This window comes from Carettochelys insculpta, chromosome 1, assembly GCF_033958435.1.
Source record: "Carettochelys insculpta isolate YL-2023 chromosome 1, ASM3395843v1, whole genome shotgun sequence".
Taxonomy (NCBI): domain Eukaryota; kingdom Metazoa; phylum Chordata; order Testudines; family Carettochelyidae; genus Carettochelys; species Carettochelys insculpta.
Window position 1 is genome coordinate 217,655,536 of NC_134137.1, and position 27,355 is coordinate 217,682,890.

Genomic DNA, 27,355 nt, shown 5'->3' on the forward strand with positions numbered 1-27,355 from the left:
GTACTGGGCCAGTGGGATGACGAAAGGTGGCTCGCCAACTTCAGGATGACGAAGCAGACGTTCGTGGAGCTGTGTCAGTGGCTCACACCTGCCCTGCAGCACATGGACACCCGGATGGGGCCCATGCTCCCAGTCAAGAAGCATGTGGGGATCGTCCTCTGGAAGCTGGCCACTCTGGACAGCCATCGTTCAGTGGGGCACCAATTCGGGGCAGGCAAGGCCACCGTGGGAGCCGTCCTCCTGGAAGTAAGAGCCCCACACCCTCACCAGAAAGGGGCGGGGGGCCCCCCAATGCGCAGGCCCACATGTCGGTGCCCCCACTACAGGTGGTCCAGGCTATCAACCGCCTCCTCCTGCAGAGGGTCGTCCGCCTCGGCAACTTGGACGACGCCATGGCGGGATTCGCAGCCCTCGGATTTCCAAACTGCTTCAGCGCACTCAATCGCACGCACCTAGGTATCCGCGCCCCAGACCATAGCACAGGATGCTATATAAACCGCAAGGAGTACCACCCCGTGGTGCTCCAAGCACTCGTTGATGCCCAGGGCCGGTTTAGTGACATATGCGTGGGCTGGTCCGGTCGAGCCCATGACACCTGGGTACTCTGCAACTCCTGGCTGGCGCACGGAGGAGGGCACCTACATCCCTGCATGGGAGCTCCCCATGGGGGACACAACGATGCCACCCTGTATAGTGGCCAATGGGGCGTACCCCTTACAGCCGTGGCTGATGTGCCTCTACACTAGGCACATCACTGCCAGCCAGGACATTTTTAACAACCGCCTGAACCACGCCCGCAACACCGCTGAGTGGCCTTTGGACGCCTCAAGGGGCGTTTCTGATGCCTCAACGCGCGGCTGGACGTCAGCCTACCCAACATCCCCGGGGTGGTTGCGGCCTGTTGCGCTCTGCCCAAGTTGGTGGAGGGAAAGCAGGAGCGCTACATGCCTGGGTGGGCTGCAGACCGCAGCCCTGGCTATGAGCAGCCGCCCATGGTCCCGTGCTGCCAGGCACAGCGTGAAGGGGTTAGGGTCCGGGAAGTCCTCCGGGAGGCCATGCTGACATCCACCTACCACATGGCTCACATCCACCCTGTAACACAGCCCCCCCACACACAGGGCACCCTGGGGTGCATGAGAGGGTTTATTAACTGGGGACCAACTATATACATGTAAATAAACGGCTGTTGAACAATTGGCATGGGGTCTTCCTATTGAAGCTAAATATGGGGGGAATGGGGGGAGAACTATATACAATGGGGCAGGGGAATGCCCCCATGGCTGGGGCCACAGGCACGGGCAGGCCTAGTCCCCCACAGGGTGGAGGGGTGAGATCCCCGGCAGGCACGGATGCCTCTGCTGCCTCGGGTGTGGGGGCTGTGTTGGGGCCGGGAGGGGGCTGGAAGGACGGGGAGGTAGGGTTGGCCAGGGGCTGAAGAACGGGGTGGGCTGGGTGAGGCAGGGAGGGGACTGGGAGGGGATCCCCCTCCTGGCTGGCACTGGCGATCAGCCAGCAGCCCAGGGCGAGACAGGTGGACGGGATGAGGGCGGTGTGTTCGGGGGCAGGAGCGGGATCAGGGGCAGCTGGGGGGGTGTCGGGGGGGCAGCTGGGAGGGCCGGCTGGGGAGCCAGCCATCGGAGGGCTGCGGCCGCCTTGGCCCAGACCTCCCTCCACCAGGCCCTGTCCTCGCACTCCTTGTGCAGCCACTCCCGGAGCACGGCGGTCTGCTCCCGGATGGCTGCAGTGTGGGCCTCCGCCGCCTCCTGGGGATCGTAGCACCACCAACGTCGGGCCCTCCAGGTCTGGCCAGGTGGCAGCCGGGGAGATGGGGAGTATGGCTCTCCGGCTCTGTCCAATGGCAGCGTGGGTGTGGTCTGGCCCTCAGAGGACGATGCTGTGGAGACACAAGAGGAAGAGCGGCCACCTGTCAGTGCTGTTGCCTGAGCCCGGAGGCTCAACCCGTGCCACCCCCGCCATCCCTGGGCCATCCCCCAAGATGGTGCCTTCCCTGCTGATACCCCCTTGGGGCTCCCATGTGCCCGCCGGGACCTCGTCTGGGGGGCGATTGCTGGCTGCGGCCTGGTCCCCGCATCCCTCCCCCGTTGGGAGGGCTAGGGTGCTGTCCACGGGTGCGGGTGCTGGATGGCGCCGTGCCTGGGTCTGGGATGGGGCAGGGGACTGTGGAATAGGCCCCACTACCCAGGCTGCCCAATCAAACTGTCACCCACCTGGGGCTCTGGAGAACAGGTCCAGGGACACCGGCCTCGAGGGCACCTGGCTGGAGGTACCAGAGCTGACCGCGATGACTAGTGGGCCCCCCTCCTCCGAGTCGCTCCCCGGCCCCGCAGGTATGGTCTGGCTGGAGGGTCCTGGCTGCTCCAGCAGGTCCGCCTCCTGGTCGGTGTTCGGCCCGCACGTGCCCACCGCCACTGATGGCTCTGGGACGTCCTTTGGGCCGAGGAGCTGTTGCAGTGCCCAGTAGCGTGGATGCCTCGGGCTGGCCCTGGCCCCTGATCAGCTGCGGGCATCCTTGGCCCGGCTGTAAGCCTGCCACAGCTCCTTTACTTTGGAGCGGACCTGAGCAGCCATGCGCTGGGGGCGTCCCCACTTCCACAGCCCCAGGGACAGCCGCTCGAAGGCAGCTGCATTGCAGGGCCTCCCTGTGCTGTGGAGCAGCACCTCCTCCTCCGCCCAGAGAGCGAGGAGGTCTTTTACCTCAGCCTCTGTCCAGGATGGGCCCCTCCTCTTCTGGCCCTGACTCTCCTCCAGCGACCCCCCTCGGGCAGGGAAGAGGGGGCCTCCTGGGGTGCCCCAGAGTGTCGGGGGCTCGCCATCCTGCTGATGGGCTCAGTGGCACGTCTGTCCAGCTGCTAGAGCGTGTATAGGGCTGACCTCATGCTTCTCTAGCCCTGTGCACGCTCTTAGCTTCCTGCACGGGGTTTCCGGAGCCATACGGCTTTAAGGGGCTGGCCCAGGGATCACAGAGCCCCACCGGGGCTTGCTAGTGTGTCTCCTGCGCTCCCTGGAGCCGCCGCCATGGCGGACCCGCAATTTTGAAATTGTGGGCCCAGAGTGTCTACACATGCACTATTTCAAAATTTGATTTTGAAAAGGGCCACTCTTCCCAGTCCTGGATGGGAAGAGCGATTTTGAAATTTGGGCCCATTTTTGCCAAAAACAATTTCGAAAGAGGCTGTTGGGCATGTAGATGCTCCGCAGCCTCTTTCAAAATTGGGCCCACTTTTGAAATTAATTTTGAAATAGAGTACTAGTGTAGACGCACCCAGAAAGGCAGAAACCATAAAGTAACTGATCTAAAAATATTTTTATTCTATAGATACTGTCAATATACGAGTGAGATCACTGACAAAGAAAAAAATCAAGGTTGCAATTGAATTTCATCAGTTTCAAAGTATAGTGCCTCCAGTTTTTAGCATTTTTAACAACAGTAACTCCAGGTTTTTTTGTTACTTTCTTGTCAGTCCCCATTCCCAACATAATACAATATTGGTCCATAACTCAAGTAAACTGGCAGTTTTCGTATTTTCAAACTCATGCCCTAAGAGTAGTTGGTCATAACAGTGATTTAAACCAATTTCAGTCCGATTAGAGAAAAGCAGAGGCACCAGTTGGAGCAGCTTTTCATCTCCCTTTGAAACTACTAAGGTGAGTTCAGGGTTGCTCTCAACAGTTTGCAGAATGGGACACAAAGGAATTTAGCTTTTTAAATAGTCACTTTATCTCCCACTCCAAAATGATCGGTCACCACAACATCTTAAAAAGGGGCAGATGCTCCAGTTAGCTAGTTTGCACGTGCTTATACCCGACAGGAGAGAATAACCACACCAACAAAGGTCTACTTTTAACTACCCTGACCTAAGCCAGTTGCTTAAAGATACCATGTTTATGGTACAAAGGTATACACTGTGCTACCATAAATAAAGGTAACAAACTCCTATAGACCACAGACAACCTACAATCTCTGCCAGAGAGGCTTCCACACCACTGCCACCATCACATTATCATGCTGCCATAAGTCTGGTGCTTAAATCTGATTTATGAGGCTCAGAAGCCAGTGAGGGACAAACTAGTTTCACATCTCATAAGCTCAAAAGCTCGCTGCTGTTTATGAAGAGCAGCAAGCAGAACACAGCCACGTATGTCAGATTCATTCCAGTCTACTGACGGGCACGGTCTCGTTTCAGAGATCTTGCACATGTATGGACAGGGACATGTCACTTGGGACTCTGCCGACACCTGATGCACAGTGACAGGGGAGCAAAACTGTCGCAGGGGAGCAGAAGGGGTACAAAAAGGGAAGGGGGGCAATGTAGGATGTTTTCCTGTCAAAGCATGTGCCTCTGCATAAGATCCCCATAGCCTATCAACCCCACTGGGAAAAAAAGGGACATGGGGCAGGGGGGTGAGATGAAGTAAGCACTTCTCTAAAGAGGTACAGACAATCCACAGTCCAGTAAGATGAAATGTTAATGAGGCTTCAAGCAACACCAATTTCCATCTATTCTGTGGCTCCTCAGATTGGGGGAGATCATAGTGCACATACTAGCCGAGTGTTACAAATCCTGAGCCTAACTAGGCTGCTTTGGCTGGCATGGAAATATAGCTAGAGAGACCCTCAGTGCAACTGGTAAGGGATGCCGGAGCCTGTGGCCCAGCATACCATCTTAGCCTTCTCTGCTTTTGCTGCATCAGCGCCCCGGAGGACACCCCCACTCTTCCCCTAAGGCCCCAGACCAAGCGGGTCTTTGCCCATGAAAGCTTATGCTCTAAAGTATCTGTTAATCTATAAGGTGCCACAGGACTTCTCGTTATATTTCCTGGAGGATAGGAAGCAGGAAGTGCCCAAACCAAAGGTACTGCTCACCTTCCTCTCTAGCTGTTCTGAAATGCTGCTGAAGATGACAAATTAGTTGCTGTAACAGTAAGAGAAACAAGAATCAGAGGCTCCTGCTGTCCAGTAACACAACATCGATTTATGAGGAAAGTAGCTTTGGTCCACAGCTTAAGGTTGTTCTTTTAGCCACCTATTCCTAACTTCTGCAAACCCATTTAATACTTAAAGACCCTTTATTCTCATTCCAACAGAGGCAGAGTAATGAGCTCAAACACCCATACTCTGTCTAATATAAAAATATCTGGACAAGCCGCAAGTTTTTATTTTTCCATAGGCTTTTTACTGTCAAAGACCCAAACTGGTGCAGTCTCTATTTCTAATTTAGCACATGGTAATTCCACTAACTTAAAACAGGGGAAGAAGCAGCATTTCTTGTGCTGCGTTAAATGCAAGTAACGTAGTTGGTAAACAACATGGGAAATCTGAACTCTGAATTTTTTCTTAATCTGGGAAGATAAGAGCCAAACTCAGCTGGAAGATGTTTGCATGCAATGGGAATGAAGTCACCTGTGTCATATAACCTTCTCCCAGCTGAACTGTTAAATGAGGGTTACCATATCTGAACTTTCAAAAGAGGAGACACCTCTGAGAGGGAGTGTATCTGTACTAGTATCTACCCATTCACATTGTACTAATGTGTTATAGTACACAGTACATTAATACAATGTGAGTGGGTAGATACTAATACAAATAGTCCCTCTCAGGGCATCCTCTCTTTTGGAGGTTTAAATACGGTAACCCTAAAGTGTGTAAGTCCACTATGGAGGTGTACATGTCTCATAGAGCTGGACGGGACCTTTGGAGTTCATTGAGTCTGTTCCCCTGCCCTCTTGGCAGGACCAAGCACCATCCCTTTTATTTTACTTTTTTTTTTTGGCTCCAGATCCCTAAATGGCCCCCTCAAGGACTGAGCTCACAACCCTGGGTTTAGCAGGCCAATACACAAGCTACTGAGCTATCCCTCCCCTCTATTACTAGCCTACTGGTTTTAAACCTTCAACATTTTATTCTTTAGAAACTCTTTTCAAGTAACCTTTTCCAAAAAAAAGTACAATTAGCAGCGGCATAATTCTTTTCAGACTCCAGGGCTGTGGCACACTCGCCCCTCCTTTTGGAGGGAATATGGTAATGTTGCACTTTGTGATATGCTAATGAGGTGCTGCTATGACTATGCAGCGCCTCATTAGCATAATATCAGCCACGTGCGCTTCAAAACTGCCGGCTTCAAAACGTATGACGCCCATGTAGCTGGGGGCCTTTCAAAATGACCCTGATTCCAAAAGCCCCTTATTCCCATTTGGTTTTAGGAATAAAGGGTTATATAAAGGTTCATTTTGAAAGGTCCCAGCTACACGGGCAGCGTGCATTTCGAAACTGGCAGTTTTGAAGCACATGTGGCTGCTATTATGCTAATGAGGCTCTGCATATTCATGGTAGTGCCTCCTTAGTATATCCCAAAGTGCCACATTACCATAGGCCCTCTAAAAGGAGGGGCTAGTGCGGCCACAGCCCAGGAGAATGTATATCACGAACAATGTTCCCAAATGTTGCATACAACTTGACAGAAAAATAATTTAAAAAAAAACAACAAAAACAGCTTTAAAACTATGGGCTGGATGAAGGGGAACTATGGCAACACGATCCTGAGTTCTCAATATTCCCTGGGCACAGAGCTGGTACTCCACAATGAATGCAAAGGTTTCTCATAAGCCACTGCTTGGAACAGTGGTGTTGATACCATGATGCTCACCCACCCATAGACATGGACAATTCCCATATATTCTGGCATATATTTTGGCACCTGTAGCCAAAGGGTGCTGGACCCCACTTCCACCCCAGGTCCCACCCCACTCCATTCCTTTCCCCAAGGCCCTGTTGCTCTACCCTGCCCTTATTCCACTTTTCCCCAACCCTCCCGCCCCTGCACCACCTCCTTCCCTGAGAGCCCCACCCCCAAAACCTCTCAGAGCTTCCTGAATGCCTCAGATCAGCTCTTTGCAATGCTCTGGAAGCCTGAAGGGTGGGGGAGGAGCTGGTCAGGCCACCCATGGGAAAGAGGTGTGGGGGAGGATGGGGGAGGCAGAGGGGGAACTTAGCTGATGGTGGGTGCTCAGCCCTCACTAATTTTTCCCTATGGCACCCATGCACCCACCCATATCTTCTGCCAGCACAAGAGCTCAAGTTACAACACACATCAGTGGGAAAAGCAGGCAGGTGTCCATGCACTCCAGCAATGTCAGCAGCTGTAAGACAGCAAAAGTTCTGACAGCAAAACTTGTTACTGTAGACACGTCCTCCATTTCCACAGAAGTCAATGGCAGAATTTCCATTGGCTTCAAAGGGGGTAGAGTCCTGAAAGTCTCACCATGGGCATTTAATCTGGGAATTGAACTTGAGTGAGCTGATACAGTGAATGGTGTGTTAGACACTGTAATCAGGTCCAGTCAAGACAGGCAGCACAATGTGAAGATCTGTTAACTCCTTGTGTAACAGGGCCAACCAGCAACAAATTGTCAGCTGGAACTCTGAACATTCAGGAGGGATTTACCAAGTATCTGTACACAAGGAAACTCTGGAGGTATTTTTACCTCATATTGCTGGCAAACTGGCAGCTATAGCTGTGCAAAGAATGTTCAACATATGTGGAAGAACAAAGATGAGTCAGAGCAAGACTTTACAGTGACAATGAAGAGCTGTAGGCTCAAAAATAGACTCTCTTCCTCCGGCACTTTGTCTGTCTGTGAAGCCCATGTGTGTGTTCCTCCTCCTCTAAACCAAATGCGTTCCAAAAACAATCCCAGGTCTCACAAGCAGCGGAAAGCTCATAAAGCAGTGAGCACATCACGGGAGGGGAAAACATTTTTGTAAGGAAAGATTTTAACATCAAACTTCCAATGAGTTGTAGCAATTTTGTCATTGCTGTTCAAGATACTACTTGTAACCAGCGTTCCCTGTAAGCTGAGTGCTTGGGCAGCTAACCAGGAGAGAGTCAGATGCTGCCGAATAGCAGAGCGTCCACAGCGGGCAGCACACATTTCTATTGGTGGTGAACATCCACACATGCCTTTGTGCACACAACATTTATTCTGCCCAGGGATGAAACACTGCTTACAAACCAGGGCTGATTATTTGCATCAGACAGACACCATTCTGTAAACATTGTGGATGGCTGATTAAATGTGCTTGTATCAATGTTCACACATCCAACAATACTTTGATAATCTACAGGTTGTGCTTCCTGGACTTATCCCCTGTATCGGACATCCCCTTTGGATGCCTGCTTAGGACTCTGGAACAACCAACGGTGGTTCATATTGTGCTTCTCTGATGAAATGAGTGTAGGAACACTTCTTTCAGACAGCCAGAACAAACTTTGGTACAACCAAAGAAAGGCTGCTGACAAACAATCCTTCCCAGGCTTTACACTGTGGATGGTGAGAAAGGATTTTGGAAAGTGAATTAATCCTATATGAACATTCCCTTCATGCAGTGCAGACAATCATTAAAAATAATAATTTAAGTACTTCCGGACTGAGTCATGTAGTTTTGATTTAAGAAGCATACTTAACATGTAAATTACACGTCTGACATGTAAATTACAAGGTCAAGAAGAATCAACTCTTCAGGAAGATATAAATGTGATCTGAATTAGTCCATTCTTCCTTACTGCCACATACAGCCATCTGTCTCCATGGTCAGGCATTTGAGATCACATGTGGTAACGTGCAGTTTGCTGGTAGCTTCATTGTATAGCTCTAACAGAGAATGACTTGGTTACACTACAGCAAAACACGGTATGTGCAACATGGGGATCCTCTCCACCGATTTTAAGTTTCTGTAGGACAAACAAAAGATAGAAATGCATCTATCTGATTCTTAATAATGATGTCCTGTGGATGCAACTTGTGTGGCAAGTAATGTGCCAGAGACATCTCCCAGGCATCCACAAAAAACACAGCAATTCCTGAGAACATCTTCCTCATGATTGTGTCAAGCTGAAAAGAATACCAGTCACTGTTGAAGAGACTTACTTCTGGCCCAAGTTCCTGAACATTGGCAGTTCTGATGACCACTAGAGTTTTGGGGCTGCGATCCAGCAGCTGAATGATGGACCTGCGAATGTTCCTCAGTCTACGGACGTACACCTCCACTGGGAAGGTGCTGAAGTGGGACCAGATGGTTATGGCTACCACGGTGTTTCGTCCACCTACAATGCCATTCAGCTCATTGGCAATGTAGCGCAGCTCACTACTGAAGACAGTGGTAAAACGAATAGGTGGCCCATGACAACGGAACTTCAGCAGGACATTGTGCTTCAGGTCCACGGACATAAAAGGACCCACATTTTTAGGACTCCCAAGGTTAAATTCCACTAGATCTGAAACAAGAAGAATAAAAAAATTGTTGTTTTCTCACCTGCTGTATTTTATTACCCATAAATCAGATGGGCACCCTGGAAATGCTGGTGCTAGAAAAAGAGATTGTTTAAATAGAATACTAGATGTAGGAAAAAAGCCATACGAACCACAAATGAGTAAGCACATGGTATAGTCTGATATTTACTCTGAGCATCAATACGTATACCCACAAAGATAGCAATTCAGCTTTACAGAGATGCCAGTCAATGGAAGGCAAGGCCTTAATTAACTTCAGAAAATCCCTACGTTTATAAGGGGATATGGGGGGGAAAAAAACAAACCAAAACAATCTGAACAGATCCTTTCCATCATAAATACCCATCTGCTTCCAGTGACTGTAGAAAGCCTTCTCTACCAACTTTTTACCTCCATTTACTTCAGTTAGGACATCAGGACTAAGTCAACTGTATTAAAATGATTTCCATTCTATCTAAATAATTTGTTTTTCTTTATGTGGTTATGATGCGTAATTCATTGACTGGCTACTAAATAATGCCATCTACTAAAGAAGTCAAAATTCTGAGTGAAATGAAAGAAGGATGTCCAACACTGACCCACAACGTTGAAAACAAAGTTACACTACTAGGACATTGAAATTGCTACCACATCCTGTACGAGCTACATCATGCCCCACACCAGGGATTACATATTATTTGACATGATTACTTATCCTGAGTATCAGAAATGGTCTTGATAGACATAAGCAGAATACACCCCACAGTGCCAGTTTCAAGGGTGTATTGTGCATATATCTGTAAAACGGAATTTGGCCCCATACATTTCCAGTCATAAGGACTCTGGATGACTGTGTTCCAGTCAATAGCTCTCTATTGAAAATCCATGTGACTTCCACCTTCACTATTTTGCTATTAGGATATAACAGCACTAGGGAGTGAGAGAAGTAAAGACTTTCTGAAAGTATTCTGCATAAAAGAAAATAAATAACCTGGAACAAATGCAGTCAAATATTCAAACCACTGTCTTATTGTAGAATCCCCAAACAGGTGGATTACTTTTCCTTGTAAGCATTCGCTAATCTCAGTTGACTTGTTAAAATAGTGGATCCAGTGTGTTCTTGACCGCCATCGGTCTTGGTAATAGTAACCAAAAGGGAAAACATCTGGGCCTTGAGATCTGTCCAGATTGGCTGATTCTGAAAGACAAAAATGATCCCAGATTAATGCACAATTACAAAAATACTCTCCATAATGTTCATGGGAGCACATCCAAATGAGGAAAAGCATCAACCCTTATCCTAAAGCAAAGCAATATGAGTAAGCAAACAGACTAAAACAACACAATCTCACACTTTTTTTCCTATTGCAACAAATGACAGTTACAGGCATCTCTGCCAATTTCACCTGAAGCTTCCTCCACAGATCTAGGAAACCACGCGTAAATAATGTTTAAAAAAAAACATTAACACTGCAAAAAGCCAAGCATTCAAAAGTTTGGGGACACCCAAGATAGGGTTGCCCATGCAACATTAAAGTTGCAAGAGCAACTTCATTTCAGCCTACACGTGTGCATGCATTATATTGCAAACTCTGATTACATGATCACACAGTAATCCTTCCACAGGAGCCCTGCCCCAGTCAGCACACACGATGAACTTTGTTGCTAGAATGAATCAAAGTTATATATTAGAGGAGGAGGTTGTTCATAGAATCCCTGTATGATTCTGTCCCCTAGAGGCCTCACTGAACACTGACAGACTTGTAGCTGGAAATCAATCTATCTTACCTGTGTATTAGTGTTATTGAAATAGATACTAGAGCTGTAAGAACATGTTTAGACTTTATGAAATGCAAGTAGAATACTGCATGTATTAAAATTGTGATACGTTATGATGTGGATGAAGGTAACATTTAAATGTTGGCTCTGTCACTATAAAAAGGCTTGCTAGGATGACTAAATTATCCACAGTGAGCGGAGAAGCATTGCCAAGTTTGAAATGCTACTTAACCAGAAAAGGCGTACTCCTCTCCCTGACCAAAGAAAGCCTACAGACATCAGGCAGGCCATTCTGGACAAAAGATTTTGCAGACTACTTCCCCCATATCCCTGAAGAGGGCACATGCACAAGCTCACATCCCATTACAAGTCTAATGGTGAAGGAATGGAATAAAATGCCAGTTAAGAAAAAACTTATTCCTATGCTGCTTGAACTCAGAGGGGTGAGGATTCTAATTCTAAGCAAGGAATCCATAACTATTTAGCATGGGTTAGACAAAAGGACACATAGAGGCTGCTTATGATAGAAATTTCTGTTATCTTTGGAAATAATCTGTATGCGTGTTTATCTGCTTTAACTTTATAAATAAATCTTCCCCCCCAAATAATAAATTGTAGTTAATTTATTATAGAGTTGGCTACAAGTGTTGTCCTTGCCTTATAAGCTGAATAAAACAGATGGGGTAAACAACGGCTCCTTTGGGACTGGGAGTAACCTGAATATGATGTGATTTTTGGTTTAAGCAGCCATCTGTCATAAAACTCCAACTTCCTTGTATTCCGAGATAGACTTGCATACTTGTTAATAGGTTGGTGAGGTCTCATTACTGAACATACAACCAGATTGGAGGTTTTGCCCTGCTTCTTGAGTGGCAGCCCTCACGCCGGCACTCACACAGCTACTCTGGAAGCATGAGATTTCCTTCATTCACTGCAGAAGTTGAAAGAGTCATTGTGAATGAAGCAAGGAATGGCAGAGGAGCATGAGCCTCATAGTTGAGTTAGTTTTACACTGCCCTGTCCTTTGCTACCAAGGTTTGATTTGATGCTCATATCACCTCAATCAAATTTTTCGCAAGTGGTCACTATGCGTTCCTCATTTTCTAGTGCCCAACTTGAGACCCTGGGTTTGTGTATTTGCAAATGTGCTGGGCACTCACAGCTGCAAATGAAGTCAACGGGAGCTGTGCAATGAATACATGTTTCCCTATAATGCAAAGTACAGGTTGTACCTCCTTGGTCTGGAGTCCTGAATGGCCTCAAATGAAGACATTTGTTGGACCGTGGGAGGTCAGGCCTCCAGGCTCACCTGGAGGGGCGGGGAGCTGCCCCTCCTGGCTGCCACCAGCTCCCTGCCTCCAGGCTGGCTGGTGTGGGCAGGGGGCTCCTCTCCTGGCAGGGATCCCTGATGCCAAGCTGCTGGAAGGCTTCGCATGCCAGCCTGGCTCTATGCTGCCACAGGGCTGCCAGCAGGCATTCCTGATCCAGTTGGGCTCTTTGCTGTGGGGTTGCTGCAGGAATGGCTCCCTACAGTGGGGCTCCCCAACCCAGGCTTGGATCTCCTCCCTGCCGACCCCCAACAAAGGACTCCCCACAACCACAGGGCTGGTGGGGCTCCCTGCAGCAGAGCTGCCAGTGGGCTCCCTGCCAACAGCAGGAGCACCCTGCTAGCCAGACTGGCTAGGAGCAGTGGGGGCTCTCTGGTACAGGTCCTCTCTGGTCCAGCAACATCCGTGGTAGTGTCAGATCATGGATGCTGCCAGACAAGAGTGTTTCAAGATGCAGTCTGACAAAAAAAAAAAACCTCAGGCCCTTGGCATCTCAATTTGAGTGTCCAAAATTAAATGAGTTTTTTTTAATCTTCCTCTCTCTGTGGCTCACATAATCCGTATAATTGGAATAATACTGTCTGCTTCAACTCACAGCAACACTGAAAATTAACTGTTTGTGAAGTACTCTGATATTAGTATGAAGGGCATCATAAAAAGCACAAGGAAATTCATAACTTGGTATTCAGAGTAGGGTTTGAATGGTCAGTCAGAAGCAGACAGGGCATATAATGAATGTAGATAAAACAAAACATTGAAGACCTGCTCATTAAAGCTTGGTCTACATGGAGCCGCTCTCATAGCAGCTCTATGCTAATAAGCAGCCTCACAATTGCAATTGGCTGCTCATTAGCATAGTCCTACAGCTCATTAGCATAGCCACGCAAGATCTTGCTCTCGGCAGAGGGGTGTGCCAGCAGTAAAGAGGCCGTGTGGACGTGCTCCTGCTGACAAAAAGACCCTCTGTCGCCGGCCCCTTATGTGTGAATACTGTTTATTAACTCTAATGTATATATAAATGCTTACAAGTATTTTGGGCACCCTGCATTAAAAAGGCCAATGTTGTGTACCTAATTTTGTTTTCAGTTTTAATCTCGAATAAAACCTACTTTCAGAATTATAAATAGTGTGAAAGTGGAATACCACCCTAGAAGACTAAAATCTAAGAATAATATTTAAAGCAAGTATTTTAAAAATACAATTTACAAATCAGGATTTTGAAATAAAGGATTACATTTTTTTTAAAAATAAGCTATTCTTGCATTTATCCCTGTCAAACGAAAAGACAGTCCATACCTGTAGAGATTACCCCTGTTATGACCCACGCAAAAAATTAAAATAGGCACAGAAAAAGCATCTGCTGAAAAGTTGTTGCAGTTCTGCCTTTTGCCCACCAGGGAGCAGTGTGGCAACAGAACACAGCCACACAGGGCAGGAATGAGCAAAGTTTTTCCATCCGGCACCACCTTTCATCCCTGCAATTAGCAAGGCCTCCACAACCTGTCTGATGCAATCCGTATATACAGGTGAATACACGTACATAAAAACTGTAACATATTTCAACATTTTTAATGAGATGGAAGAGCCTGAGACCAGCAGCTGAACATGGTGCACCCCTCCTTATGAAATTTCATGGGCCCCCAAGGGGACCCGCCTCCCACTTTGCATACCTCTGAGCCAGGGAAAAGTCTGCCTTCTTCCAGCGCCTGAGGGTCAGGTCAGGTCAGGTCAGGAGACACGGAGCTGCTGGGGCTCAGAGAGCAGCTCATCAGGGCTACTGGGAGAGGATAGACTGGGGAAAGAGCTCAGTGGGAATGGAGGTGCAGGACCAAAGGGGGCAGGTGATGCAGGGCCCCATCGGTGGAAGGGATACAGAACTGCAGGGGAAAATGGTGATGACTGCATGGGGGCAGAGAGACACACAGGGACAGGGGAGGGAGGCAGGACCATGGGGACTGGGAGGAGTGCGCGCCTGGAGATGGAAGGATACATGTGGACAGGCACATCTGCTCCATCCCCATGTCCTTCCACCCCCACCTCAGACACATACTCCCCAGGACCAATCCCCATGTATCCCTGAACCCCTCAGCCACACCCCTCCCCCCACCTCTATGTATCTGTGTAACCCCTCCCCATGTGTCTGTGCCTTCACTCCTATTAAACACCTGCCCTAATCTAGCCTTCTGCACCAGCCCTTATGAGCCTCTCTCTAGCCGTGTCTACACATGCACACTACTTCGAAGTAGCGGCACTAACTTCGAAATAGTGCCCGTCACGGCTACACGTGTTGGGCGCTATTTCGATGTTAACATCGACGTTAGGCGGCGAGACATCGAAGCCGCTAACCCCATGAGGGGATGGGAATAGCGCCCTACTTCGAAGTTAAACGTCAAAGTAGGGCACGTGTAGACGATCCACGTCCCGTAACATCGAAATAGCGGGGTCCGCCATGGTGGCCATCAGCTGAGGGGTTGATAGACTCTCTCTCTCCAGCCCCTGCGGGGCTCTATGGTCACCGTATGCAGCAGCCCTTAGCCCAGGGCTTCTGGCTGCTGCTGCTGCAGCTGGGGATCCATGCTGCATGCACAGGGTCTGCAACCAGTTGTCGGCTCTGTGGATCTTGTGTTGTTTAGTGCAACTGTATCTGGGAGGGGCCCTTTAAGGGAGCGGCTTGCTGTTGAGTCTGCCCTGTGACCCTGTCTGCAGCTGTGCCTGGCACCCTTATTTCGATGTGTGCTACTTTGGCGTGTAGACGTTCCCTCTCAGCGCCTATTTCAATGTGGTGCTGTGCAACGTCGATGTTGAATGTCGACGTTGCCAGCCCTGGAGGATGTGTAGACGTCATTCATCGAAATAGCCTATTTCGATGTCGCTACATCGAAATAAGCTACTTCGATGTAGGCTTCACGTGTAGACGTAGCTTCTGTGAACCACCAGCAGCCCCATGCAGTCTGTTTCCCCATATGCCCGGTCTCCTGACCTGTCCAACAGTTGCTGTGAAGATGACACTGCAGGCACTCTGTCTTCCCTAGCTGGGCAGGAATGGCTCTATTATAGCATCACAGCACTAGCTGGCAGGCAAAAGGAAGAACGCTGCAGCTTTCTGGCAGAGGCTATTTTCTGCAAACAAATAAATAAATGACAATACGTGTGGCACATTAATTATGGGCATGCAGTGGCACAGAATTCTCCCAGAAATAATAAACCCTAGTAAGAGGCAATTTATGACAGAAGAGTACATGATGAACTGATAACTCCATCTTTAGACAAAGCGTCTTTAAACAAAAACTCGATGTTTAATTTCTTCATGTACATGGCAAGAATTTAGTCTCAGAGGGGCAGGATTGTTAGTCTGTAGCTTCACCAAAAAATCCAAGCAGTCCTGTAGCACCTTAAAGACTAACAATTTTATTTATTAGGTAATGAGTTTTTGTGGGCCCACTTCATCAGATGTGGAACAAAAATAATACAAGGTATAGAGTTGGAGGGGAAGGAAGCAGGAGGGAAAAAGGTGGGGGAGAGTCACCTGTCATGAATGGGACTCGTGGAAGTAGTACATTAAGTGGGATGTGTGCCATTCCTGCGAGTTTCATAGGTGGGGAAGTTGCCCTTGCAATGCGTAAGGTAACCGAGATCTCTGTTAAGCCCCAGGTTAAATGTGTCAGTCTTGGAAATGAATTCCAATTCAGATGCCTCCCTTTGTAATCTAGTGGTAAAATCCAAGGATCTGTAAACTTGTTAATTTGCCCTAGATAGTTTTGGGTTTTTTTTTTAAAAAGTTTTACCATCTAATTGTTTTCAATGTGTTGATTAAAGTATTTTTTTTCTAAATAGCTGGGAAAACAAAGCCTTCAATATTATGTAATCATGCTCATTTCCCTTTTATTGCTTTCACTATGAATTATAAAATAATTACTTTAAAAAAAAACAAAGCAAAACATACTTTACCTGTAAATCCTAAGGGCTCTACAGTCACTGTATCAGGGCCACTGGGGAGTACTGGCACTTTGATATTCACATCGCTTAAGAATAAGAAAACATAAATGTAAAAGCAATGTTGGATATTTCAAGTTCACTGTTAGCATCAGTTTCTTCTAAGTTGTGCACGTGCAATGCATATGTGATTTTTTTTTTTATTTTATTTCTAAGGCTCACTCTACTTCCTAGAACTCTAAGAAGTGTTCATCTCCTTGAGACACCTTTCTTAATCCTACTTAATCAAAGCTTTAACATTTTGGTAGCCGTAGGGTATTAGATTTTACTTATAAATGTATTTTACATGCACAGACCTAGTGGGGTACACAGCTTCTAGCAATCACAAGTCTATACAGGACTCTAGAGGATCTACATCATAAATCTTACTGAGTCCTTAAGCCAGGATGGGCTTTTCCTGACTGAGACCAATGCCGTTCTTGTACTAGGAAGGCAGATCTAGAGATGCTACACAGTGACCTGCAATTCTGTTATAGACATAATCCATAACTGAAGGCTACCACACCCCCATTCTCTGGCATTGCAGGCCATGATGATTCAGGAATGAAGGGCACAAGTGGCAAGCAATTTAGCAATAGCACGCTGACTTTCTAAGGAAAAATTACTGTGACCAAAAGCATCCCTGTATTCACACAAGACTGTAATAATCTTTGTAGAAAATGTGCCCATGTGAAAACTAGTAACTCTGATTATCAATACTCTTGTGCAACGTGTGTATGAAATGCATATTAAGAGCTATGAACCTGAACTGAAATAATGAGAGAAATAAATGAAATAACTTCAGTTGGTAGTAACTCTCCACGTCAGCAAAAATGCTCAATACAGTGAAATCTGTATTTCACAGAGCACAGGGCACAGAGACTCCACTGCTTCTCTTCCTAGTTTCCTCACTCTAAGACTGAAAAATGCTGGTTGTGCAGTGTGGCAAAAACTTCCGCTGCTATTGCTTAAGCAACATCTTTTTCTGCAGATAAAGAGAAGATTTTGATCTCCTGGACTGCCCAGATAGCACTTTTCTTCAACATTAGAGCTAACTTGGTGCTTGATCTCTCATCAACATAAAGACACAAATAAGCCTTAAGTACAAGCCATTTAAAACAACCCCCCACCCGCCATAAATAGTTCATGTGCTTATATCAATACTTAAGAACATACGTTTGGAAGAAGAGGCTCTCATCAGGTGTCAGAAGGCCCTTTTGATAGCCTCCCTTAGCATGACTGATTCTGCTAGCACAAGGCAGTCTTCTTGGCTTGTAACAGAACCATGGCTCTCCAGTGTGGAGGTCTGTGAAGTTGCAAACAGGAAGCTCTCCAGGCAAACACACATTGCACACAGTGGTTTCTGAAATACTGCCAGACCTAAATAAGCTTTTAAAGTAGACTCTGTCTGGCCTTTCTTCCCGTAAGCGCTGCAGGACTTGGATCGCTTCACTGGGGTGGACCAGAGACACGGATACTCTGACCTCCCCTGGCCAAAGTAGAATGAAAAAGACTTTGTAAAACCCATTCTGGTCATCTAAAACCCTTCCAGTTGCTCCAGCTTTCAGCAGAGGAGAGTGAATTCTTGCCTGTATGTAGTCTCCACCATACTGTTTTGGTTTGCCTTGAAAATCCTTCATGTGGACAAGAACCTCTAACCGATCTCCAACCTTGAAATGCATATGGGAATTCAAGATCACAAAATTGCTGTGGGCAGCATCAGTGCTTCTTATAAATGGGATTTTTCCTACAGGGGGCTTTGGCCACTGTATAGCAGCAAATAAAGATTCCTCTTCAGCTTGTTCTCTTTTGGACAAAGTTTGATGTTCATAATTACAGTAGTGCTTTCTGGTGATTTTAGTTGTTGATGCTGAAGATTTCTGGTCACCCGTTTCTAATATCCGACTTAACCCTGAGACTGTGTTGTGATCCAAGTGCTGTGAAGGAAAAGTACTATGAAAAATTAGGCTGTTAACATTACAAGTGATCAATGGTTTGTCAAGGTATAAAACCACAAAAATTGTGTCTTGTTTTGGAAATGTAGATGGATTAAATATCTTAGTTTCATTGGGACACTGAAGTAGGTTATATTCACTCTAGGATTTCTAGGAAGTTAGTTTCTGATTCTCATTAAAAGGCACCTAGGTGCTGAGAATTAGGTCCAAAGACTTAATGGTTACATTTTGGACATCCACGTAGCAATTAAGTATCAGTAAGATCATCAACATAAGGCTTCCTTTGCCTAGAAATGAAGTTTACCCTATGCTTTATTTTAAAAATAAAGCACAACTGACCACATTTATCACTAACCTGGAGCAAGGGAAGTCTGTGACATTATTCCAGAGACAAAACTTATTCCATACATTTACAGGTCTTTAAGACTATAATCATGCTGTATTTGTATTTGTATTTGTATCTGTATTTGTCCAGTCACCCCATATTGTTTACTTATGAATGATGAACAGCACTCATTTCCTTGTTTAAAGTCAAGAATTAGAAGAAACTACAGAAATTCAAAAACAAACAAAAAAAGATTGAAAGACAGGAACAAACAAATGAACTTTTTGGTGATCACAGAAGTAGACTATTGAGTGACACGACCCAAAAAGCATTTGTCAGGACAGACTATGGTTTCACATGCTGCTAAAGTTCTAAATCAGTAAACATGACACTGTAGGGGAAAAAGTACCGCAGATCATGTGTTTCACAAAACTGAAGGAGATTTAAGAAAGTTAGGAAGATTTAATTGCTAACAAAGAGGCAAACAAAGAGGGAAACTCTAAGGCCTTGTCTCTACTACAAACGGCCACTGACTTCAGTTACAAAGATTCAGCTAGGTGACTAACATAGCTGAAGGTCACACGCTTAGGTCTGCTGTGGCATCTTCACCACAGTAAGTTTTCAGCTAACACTCTCCTGCTGACTCCACTTACTCTTCTTGTTTTGGTGGAGCACTGGCATTGATAGGAGAGTGCTTGACAGTTGAATTACTGTGTTTCTACTAACCATGATAAATCATCTCTGCTGGATTGATTGATGCCCATCAATCCAGAAGGAAAGGAAGACATGCCCTACGAAATTCGCTTGACATTTCAGCAAACTGAAAATGTTTCCAAAACTAAGTTTAAAAAAAAACAAACACTAAGACACTAGTTACTTCATGGTGGCTTCTATTTGCCAAGTTCGCTGTTCAGCTTCAAACCTCAGTTCAAACCTTCATCAAGCCCAGGGTTATAGAGTCATTTTCCTGTATGTGACAGAATCTCACTAATTGATACACAAAATATGGAAACTCTCTTGTCAGTGAAAACTCCATAAGAAATCTCACAATACTAACACATCATCAGCTTTACAAAATATATCACACGATGTTATAAAATTTCAAACAATTATATCTGTGATATCCAAAAAGAGATGCAACGTATTTTTATTAAAACAAAGCAAAACTTTGTGTTTGCTTATTCTGTAATACACAAGATGCACGAGAACTTGTGAGGTTCCAATACAATTCGATCCTCCACGTGACACAGCAGCACAAAACATTTTTAATCTTTATTCATCCATTCTCCATACATCTCCCTATACTGTCATGACATCTTGAATTATTCCAGGCAGAAACTGTGTCTTTATGCTCCTAAGGGGTGCTTAGTGTGCTTATGGGTGCTAGATACAGTAGGGTCTCAACATTCACGACGGTTCCATGTTCAAAACCCTTGTGAATGTTGATTTTTCGCAAATATGGGGGGTGCCTAGGGCCCTGGGGGAAGTGACGGCTACCAGTGCTCCTGCCCAGGGCCCCGGGGGAAGTGGTGGCTGCTGACGCTTATGCCCAGGGCCCCAGGGGAAGCAGCTGCTCACGAATAATTGAATTCGCAAACATTAAGTTTGCGAATCGTAAGACCCTACTGTATATTGTGTTCGAAACAAAGTCTGGACACCGGTATGAAGCAAGCAGGAGGGTTTATTATGCACAGCGCTGGTGAAGTGCCACTTCGCTAATTAGGCTCAGTGGGCACCAGTCAAGCAACTAGTTACAATTGATTATATGGGTGGAAAAAAGCGATGGGGTGGGAGAGCCCCAAGTCCCTGACAGGCTAGCAACAAAACAAAATGAGCACAATAAGCCAATAATCTAACAGGCTGCACAAATGAATTCCCCATAGCTCAAATAACGTTTACCTAATACATAGATACTATTTTCTAACGTTATAATTAAACAATGCACACATGAAATTTCAACCATGAAGTTAAGGGAGTAATGGTGATTCTTTCAAGATAGGTATGATCCAATTGCACATATCTAGGGATTTAGAGCAAAAACAGCAAAGGTAAATGGCAAGCATACCAAGTTTGCTATACTTGGTTTATATCTTTAAGAGTTTGGGCTGACAGCAGTGGGAGATGTTTGGGTAGAGAGAAAGTGTTCTTCTAGTCTAGCTCTGAGTCTTGAATGTAGCTGCTGCTGGGGTAGTTATCTCTGTTACAGACTTTAAGGCACCATTTGTTTGCTATGATCAAACAATGAAATTTAGGAAAGATAAAAAGGGGGGTCTTAACATAAACCATCATACACATTGGAAATTTTACCCTACATTTGGCTTATAAAAGGATGCACAGAATACACTTAAGTTATTAACAAGGGCTGTTTAATCTTAATGTAGTGCTGGAGGTATGTAGCCCTACAAAGTCCTATACACAACAGGCTTTGCAAACATCCTCACACTATCCCACCAGTTTGCCACAGTCCTGTCTTGGAGGGCACGATTTTCAAAGTCAGAAGATACCATACCCTTTTAGAGTATGATCTCTGCTGCATCTTGCCTAAACAAGCATACCAATTAGTGCCTAGTGAGTTAGTGTCAGCTGGAATGTCTTTTGTGCTCTAGGGTCAAGATATGAACTTGTAACTTCAGAAAAAACCATATGGGGTTTGAAACACTGATCGTCTGCTACAGCCCTAGGTGAAGCTGGTAAGCATGACATGCATGTAGGTTCTTTCTTTGCTTTTATATATTTTGCCTGTAATGTTTTAACCTTAAGAATAAATTTGCTTGCTTAGAGAGAGCTGTGTGATAACATAACTGTGGGCAATTACTGACTGTGTGGGAAAGGCATAGCAGGCCTGTTGAAGCAGTCTGACTCAACTGGGGGAATTCGCAGTGTAGGCAGGGAACAGAAAATGCAGAAATAGCTTCCATGAACTGTCATAGACTTTACAAAAGAGGAGCAGCAAAATATTTAGCAGCATTGTTTAAGACTGCATTGCACTATAGTGGACTCCAACAACAGCAACTTCGCACTTCGTTTTCATTCTTTCAGTAATGGTTATATTTAATTATTACTTTGGTGTCACTTTGCACATCCCAGGCAGGGATTTGCACATATCTAAAGCAGCTACCACAATCAAGCGTTATACAAGAGAATACTACTTTATTTATGAGTCCTACTGAGTGATATTTCCCTAGAAACAAAGAAAACAGAAACTACTGTCAAAGGAAATAGACACTTATTCTTAAAAAGTAACACACTTTGGGACATCATATTAATTCCTTGGTGCGATATTTAACCCAAATCGTACAATAACCTGAACTGCATGGTAAAGACTCTGGCTTAGATTCTCCAGATCAGTGGAGTCAAGTATCGGAGGGGTAGCCGTGTTAGTCTGGATCTGTAACAGCAATGAAGGGTCCTGTGGCACCTTACAGACTAACAGAAAAGTCTTGAGCATGAGCTTTCCTGAGCACAGTCACTTCATCAGACATTAAGGTGGCTGTGTAACTACTCTGATGGCATTTCTATAGTAATAAAGAAGAGTTGCAGCATGCAAGCAACATTTGTTCAGCCAACTGACCCTCCTGTAGGCCAACAATATATTATACATTTGTGTGAGTGTTTGTTCAAGAACCCCTCCTAAATGGTGAGAGCTAGGACCACCAAATTTGGTATGCTGCTTCCTCTTATCATAACTTAAAGCTAGTTGAGGGTTTGGCTGTGCCAGGATAATGGGATGTGCCTTGAATAGGATTGCTTCTCATAAAATGTAGAGGGAGGGCTGTGCTATATAATGACTGAATGGGGACAGCAGTGCATATGGGATGGAAAGCAGGGATAGTTTTCCTGTACAATGACCACGAAGGGTCAGCAAGGGGATAGAGATGGGAACTGGGACTGCTATACCCCCACTGGGGCAGCAGAGGAAGGGGTAGAGAAAGCAACAGTTACCTTCTATATGTTTAAGCTTCTCATAAAACCATACAGAAAAGAGAACAAATCAGCAGACAGGTGAAAGGGGATGGCTCAGGGTGCACCCTCTTCCTCCCCACCTCCATTCATGACTGGTTTATTAGACACTTCTTTCAGAGAAACTCCAGTCTGATCAAGAGTGTATCAGTCTCTTCCAGAAAACTTTCCTCCTCTGCTGCACGAGCTCTTCAAAGACAAATAACCTGAACTGACTCTCTTACTTATACTAACAGTGGTGACTCTCTTACTAATATTTTTCTCTCCTCATCATGCCACAAAGCAGCAGCATTAGACATCTCCAAAACATCAATCACCTGAGCAGGAACAGCCAAAATCCCATTGCATTTTCACAAACTATAAAAAAGGAATGTCAATGTAATTCTCATTACATTTTCTGCTCTGTCTCACTCCACACACCAGTGAATCAGGTTTTACTGGAAGGTAACAGTCTTCTCTCTTCCCTGCTGCTCCACCTCCACCATGGACACTCCACCGTCCAAAAAACATTTGTAAGCACACTTAGGAAGGCTTGTTATTAATTTATATAGTGCCTGGGTGGACTTGACTTAATAGAGAACATAATGCAGAATCCCTGTGTCAAAATTTTCACAACCTTATTCATACAGATACATTTAGTCCAACAGAGTAAGTGATGGAGAGAGGGCACAGGTGGTCACTGAGGAAAGCAGTATATAATAGGAAGGCATTATAACAAGTGTCCTAGATCGGGGGGGGGGGGGGCATGTAAAGGTGGGGGCACAGCACGATTGGGCTGCCACACGCCTCCCCCGCAGCCTTTGCTGCCTTCCCTGCAGCCACTCTGCTCCTGTTATAGTGATCTCTGTGGTTGTCTTTTCTTTTTCCCCCGGAGGCAGCTGCTCATGCCAGATGTCTCTCCTGGGAGGAGAGTGTGGCCTTGTTGCAGAAGAGCAGCTTGATTAATGACCCTCCTGCAGGAAAGTGAGCAGCGGCTGAGTGTTCAGGGGAACTCAGCTGAGCTGCCCACTGCACACAGCCAGACCCATGCCTTGCAAAAGGCTCTGCTTGCAGCTACTACCAAGAAAGCCCGGGAGACCATGTGGCTGGAGAAGCAGGAAGGCTTCACACACTGTGCAGACTAGACAGCTGGGCTCCCAGGGCAGACCAGATCAGCACATGCAAGCTTTTCACTCCTTGCTGCCACCGGGCAGGGCCAGTAGGAAAAGTTATGTCCCCCTTCCGCAGTGTGCTGAGATATCCTGAGCACTGACTCTGGGATCAAGCTCCACCAGGGGGTTTGATTTACAAATGCTAATTCTATCTTATAAGTCATGCTCAGACTTAATTCCTTGAGGCACCCTCGGCTGGGTTTGCTTCGAAGCTTCTGAGAGTTTGATAGAAAGCTAGAGGAACATATTTTGTTTAACGTTTCATTGCTGCTGAGAATCCCTTACTGTAAGAAGCAGTGTAAGTTACAAAACTAGCACACTTACAATTGATCACCTCTTTTTCTTTAGTGTCAGGCTCAGAGAAATGATCCTGTAGGTCCAATCAATAAAAAAGGAAATTTTTAATTTTTTTTTTGCTGGTCTCTCTTCCTTGAATGAACTAAAAATAAAAACCAAGCTTTTCAAAAGAGAAAGTGACCTTCAAAAAGCTGATTTATCCTCTGTCCCCTCCCGCCCAGGGCCTCTGGCACCACCGCTGCTGAGGAAGCACAATGTGTCACTTCTAGGACACCACCGCTCGCTTCTGGGGCTGGCTGGGGAGTTGGTTTGAGGGTCCCTGCTAGTTGCTGGGAGAAAAAGTGGAGCCCAATGTAAAAAGTTTGCTCACCCTTGTTCTACATACACAGGAAATTGGGATATGTCCGCACTTAGTGAGGCATCAAAGCAAGTTCCTAAGCAACCCTGAAGTGACTCTGTTGGTCCAAGTACAATTTGCTACATAAATATTTGTTTGCACTCTATAAGCATGTCACCTCTTCGAGGCAACAGCTTAACACTCCACAGAGGACCATTAAGAATACCCTTTTATTCTGTTAGATCTCCAAGAATCGCACAGCACCCATCGCTATAATGCAGCAGTGACTTTCTGAGTCACTATAGGGGCTCGTCTGCATACTTGACTCAATCTAATTCTTGATCTTCCCTCCCACCCCTCCACTCTCTGATTTGCTCACCTTGATTATCTTTCTCTGATTTGTCCTCCTCGCTTACTGTTTTTGGTTCTCTGTGTCTTAAATATTGAGTCTGTTCTGGTCTGGCTATGGTCTGAAGAAGTGGGTCTGTCCCACAAAAGCTCACCTAATAAACTATTTTGCTAGTCTTTAAAGTGCTACTTGACTGCTTTTTGTTTTTATAATGCAGCAGTCAACCATGGACAATCAATGTGGGAGCAGTTTTGTCTTACAAAACAAAAACACACAGCAGTAACCAGTCTATCAAACTCTTGATGGGCAGCTCAAACACTTAACTGAAGCTAAAAAGCCAGCTGAAAAAGTTAAAAAAGAAGTGATATATCTTAGCACTAGATCAGCGTTCCTTAAACGTGGGCACAGCCTTGTGGGTGGTGTTTGAGGTAGTGGGGGAAAGGCAGTGGCCCCTCCCCCAGGACTGCCAGCTGTGGTTAGATCATGCCCTCCTCCCCCAGGAGAGCTAGAAAAGCAGACAGCCAGTGTGTGTTTTTCACCCCTTCTCTAGGGAGGGATGGGGTCTCACTTCAGCCCTGCGGTAGTGAGCGTCAGACTTCAGCCACAGGGCTTTGGGCTCCAATGCCTGGCCATACAGCAGTAGGCTCTGGCCCTGAGCTCACCCCTGACCTCCCCCGTGTCTGTACCCACCTCCCTATCCAGGGCTTAATTTATTGGCAGGCTTGCCAGGACTGAGTAAGTCTGTTGGGAGAAACGATATCCATATACCTATTGCTTTTCACAGCAGACTTTGTAACTAGCAAGTTTAAAAAAAAAACCCAAAACAAAAAGCAAAAGAAATTACAAGAAGAAAAAGACAAGAACGTGCAAAGCACCTTATTTGTGTTACTGTTCTGCTTAGGTCAAGCGAAGAATAAAGCCAGCAGTACATTATTTTTTATTAAGTCTCCAAAAAAGCCCTTAGACAAATTATAATGCTTTGGACATGTATATGTGCATACTTATTTGTTTTTCTTAAATGATTTTAAGAAAACTCACAAGAGTGGCCACCAGCAAGTGTTAGTGGCCACACTGAGGCCGCCAACATTTGTTTGGTAAGAACCCCTACGTTAGACAAGATTAAGTTGTTTGCGTCTACATCCACATTAAACAGTAATCAATGGAAAAGAGAACTTCCAGAATCCAACTGCATTTGGACCATACCAATTCTTAAGTCGCTTCCTCACAACAGATCTTTTCTAAACAAAAAGCAGTCAAGTAGCACTTTAAAGACTAGCAAAATAGTTTATTAGGTGAGCTTTCGTGGGACAGACCCACTTCTTCAGACAGTGGGTCTGTCCCATGAAAGCTCACCTAATAAACTATTTTGCTAGTCTTTAAAGTGCTACTTGACTGTTTTTTGTTTTGATAGTGTATACACTAGCATGGCTTCCTCTCTGTTACAGATCTTTTCTGAGATTAATATACATTTGAAGAAAATCAACATTAAACCTGGGCTAAACCGACCAGGAAGCTATGTCTAAGAAACAATGCTGCAGCAGATGCATTTAGAGAAGTGACGGCCAATAAAAGGATCAGAACCATCTGAATGTATGTGACACTGGAATGATTTAATAACAACATATAGCTTGGTTGGGGAATGTGGAATTTATGCAATGTAGTCTATATCAGTGGTTCCCAACCTTTTCAGTAACACAGCACAGTTCAACAAGACAAAAAATTCCACGGCACACCCACTTTTTCAGCTGAATTGATTGCTTGGAAACATCACATTTACTTATACTTACTATGGGTATGGTCTGCAAGGAGCCCCTGCTGGGAGAGACTGACCATGTCCATCAGCTGGTGTAGGGCTTGTCCCCTCCCCCAACCCACAGTGGCTTTGCATAGAGCAGCAGCTAGGGGAAGTTGATAATAATTCACAGCACACTTGGACAGTTCTCACAGCACACTGTTTGAAAACCACTGGTTTTCATATAGAATGTATGATCTTGACTCCCCAGCAAATAAGAATCCGTACATACAAAACAAATTGGGAATAAGGGAATTTCAAAGTCTGGGGTTTATTTCAAAGCACCTGCATCTACACAGCCAGTTTGCGTTTAAAAAGCAGCACTTTCGAAATGCAACTGGTTACCATTATGCTAATGAGGCAGTGAATAGTCATATGAGCGCCTCATGAACCAGCTTGGATCCATGTCATTTACATGCCCCTTCTGAAAGGGAGGAGCATGTGTACACATGGCCTTTTATATTTAAAAATGGTGGTCCAAATACACAATAAAAAGCACCCCACCCAGACATTCCATCAGACGGGCTTACAAGACCTAAACATAATGAACAACGAATGTGCAGTGCAACAGCAAGGGGATATTGTCTTTTAGTGGGGATTAATTATACAGAAGGTCAAATGAGAAGTGCAGAAACTACCAAAAAGAAGTTCGTGGAAAAGTGGTAAAAAGTAATGGAACAGAAAAGCACCACAACACGAAACTGTGATACGTAACAGTAATTTAGTCAGAATTGTAAACAAAATTAAATAATATTTATTAAAACAGTTATTGAAAATGCTATGGATAAATGTGGTTTGAAAGTCTAGTTTGCCTTTTATTTA

The 27,355-nt window shown here is 45.5% G+C and overlaps 1 protein-coding gene across 2 annotated transcripts in view; it reads right to left on the minus strand.

Moving 5' to 3' along the window:
- The window catches only part of NXPE3 (neurexophilin and PC-esterase domain family member 3), a 71,781-nt gene that overhangs the window by 40,269 nt on the left and 4,157 nt on the right, over positions 1-27,355 (minus strand). Inside the window, exons 3-6 of one of the 2 annotated variants that reach the window (XM_074999056.1) lie at positions 17,544-18,304; positions 16,344-16,417; positions 10,280-10,486; positions 6,868-9,293 (exon numbers count right to left, since the gene is read on the minus strand). In XM_074999056.1, the coding sequence (XP_074855157.1) occupies positions 8,743-9,293; positions 10,280-10,486; positions 16,344-16,417; positions 17,544-18,304 (1,593 nt within the window). In that variant the 3' untranslated portion in view covers positions 6,868-8,742. Of the gene's footprint in view, positions 1-6,867; positions 9,294-10,279; positions 10,487-16,343; positions 16,418-17,543; positions 18,305-27,355 lie in introns of those variants that run through there. The other variant, XM_074999057.1, reaches the window with a different exon arrangement.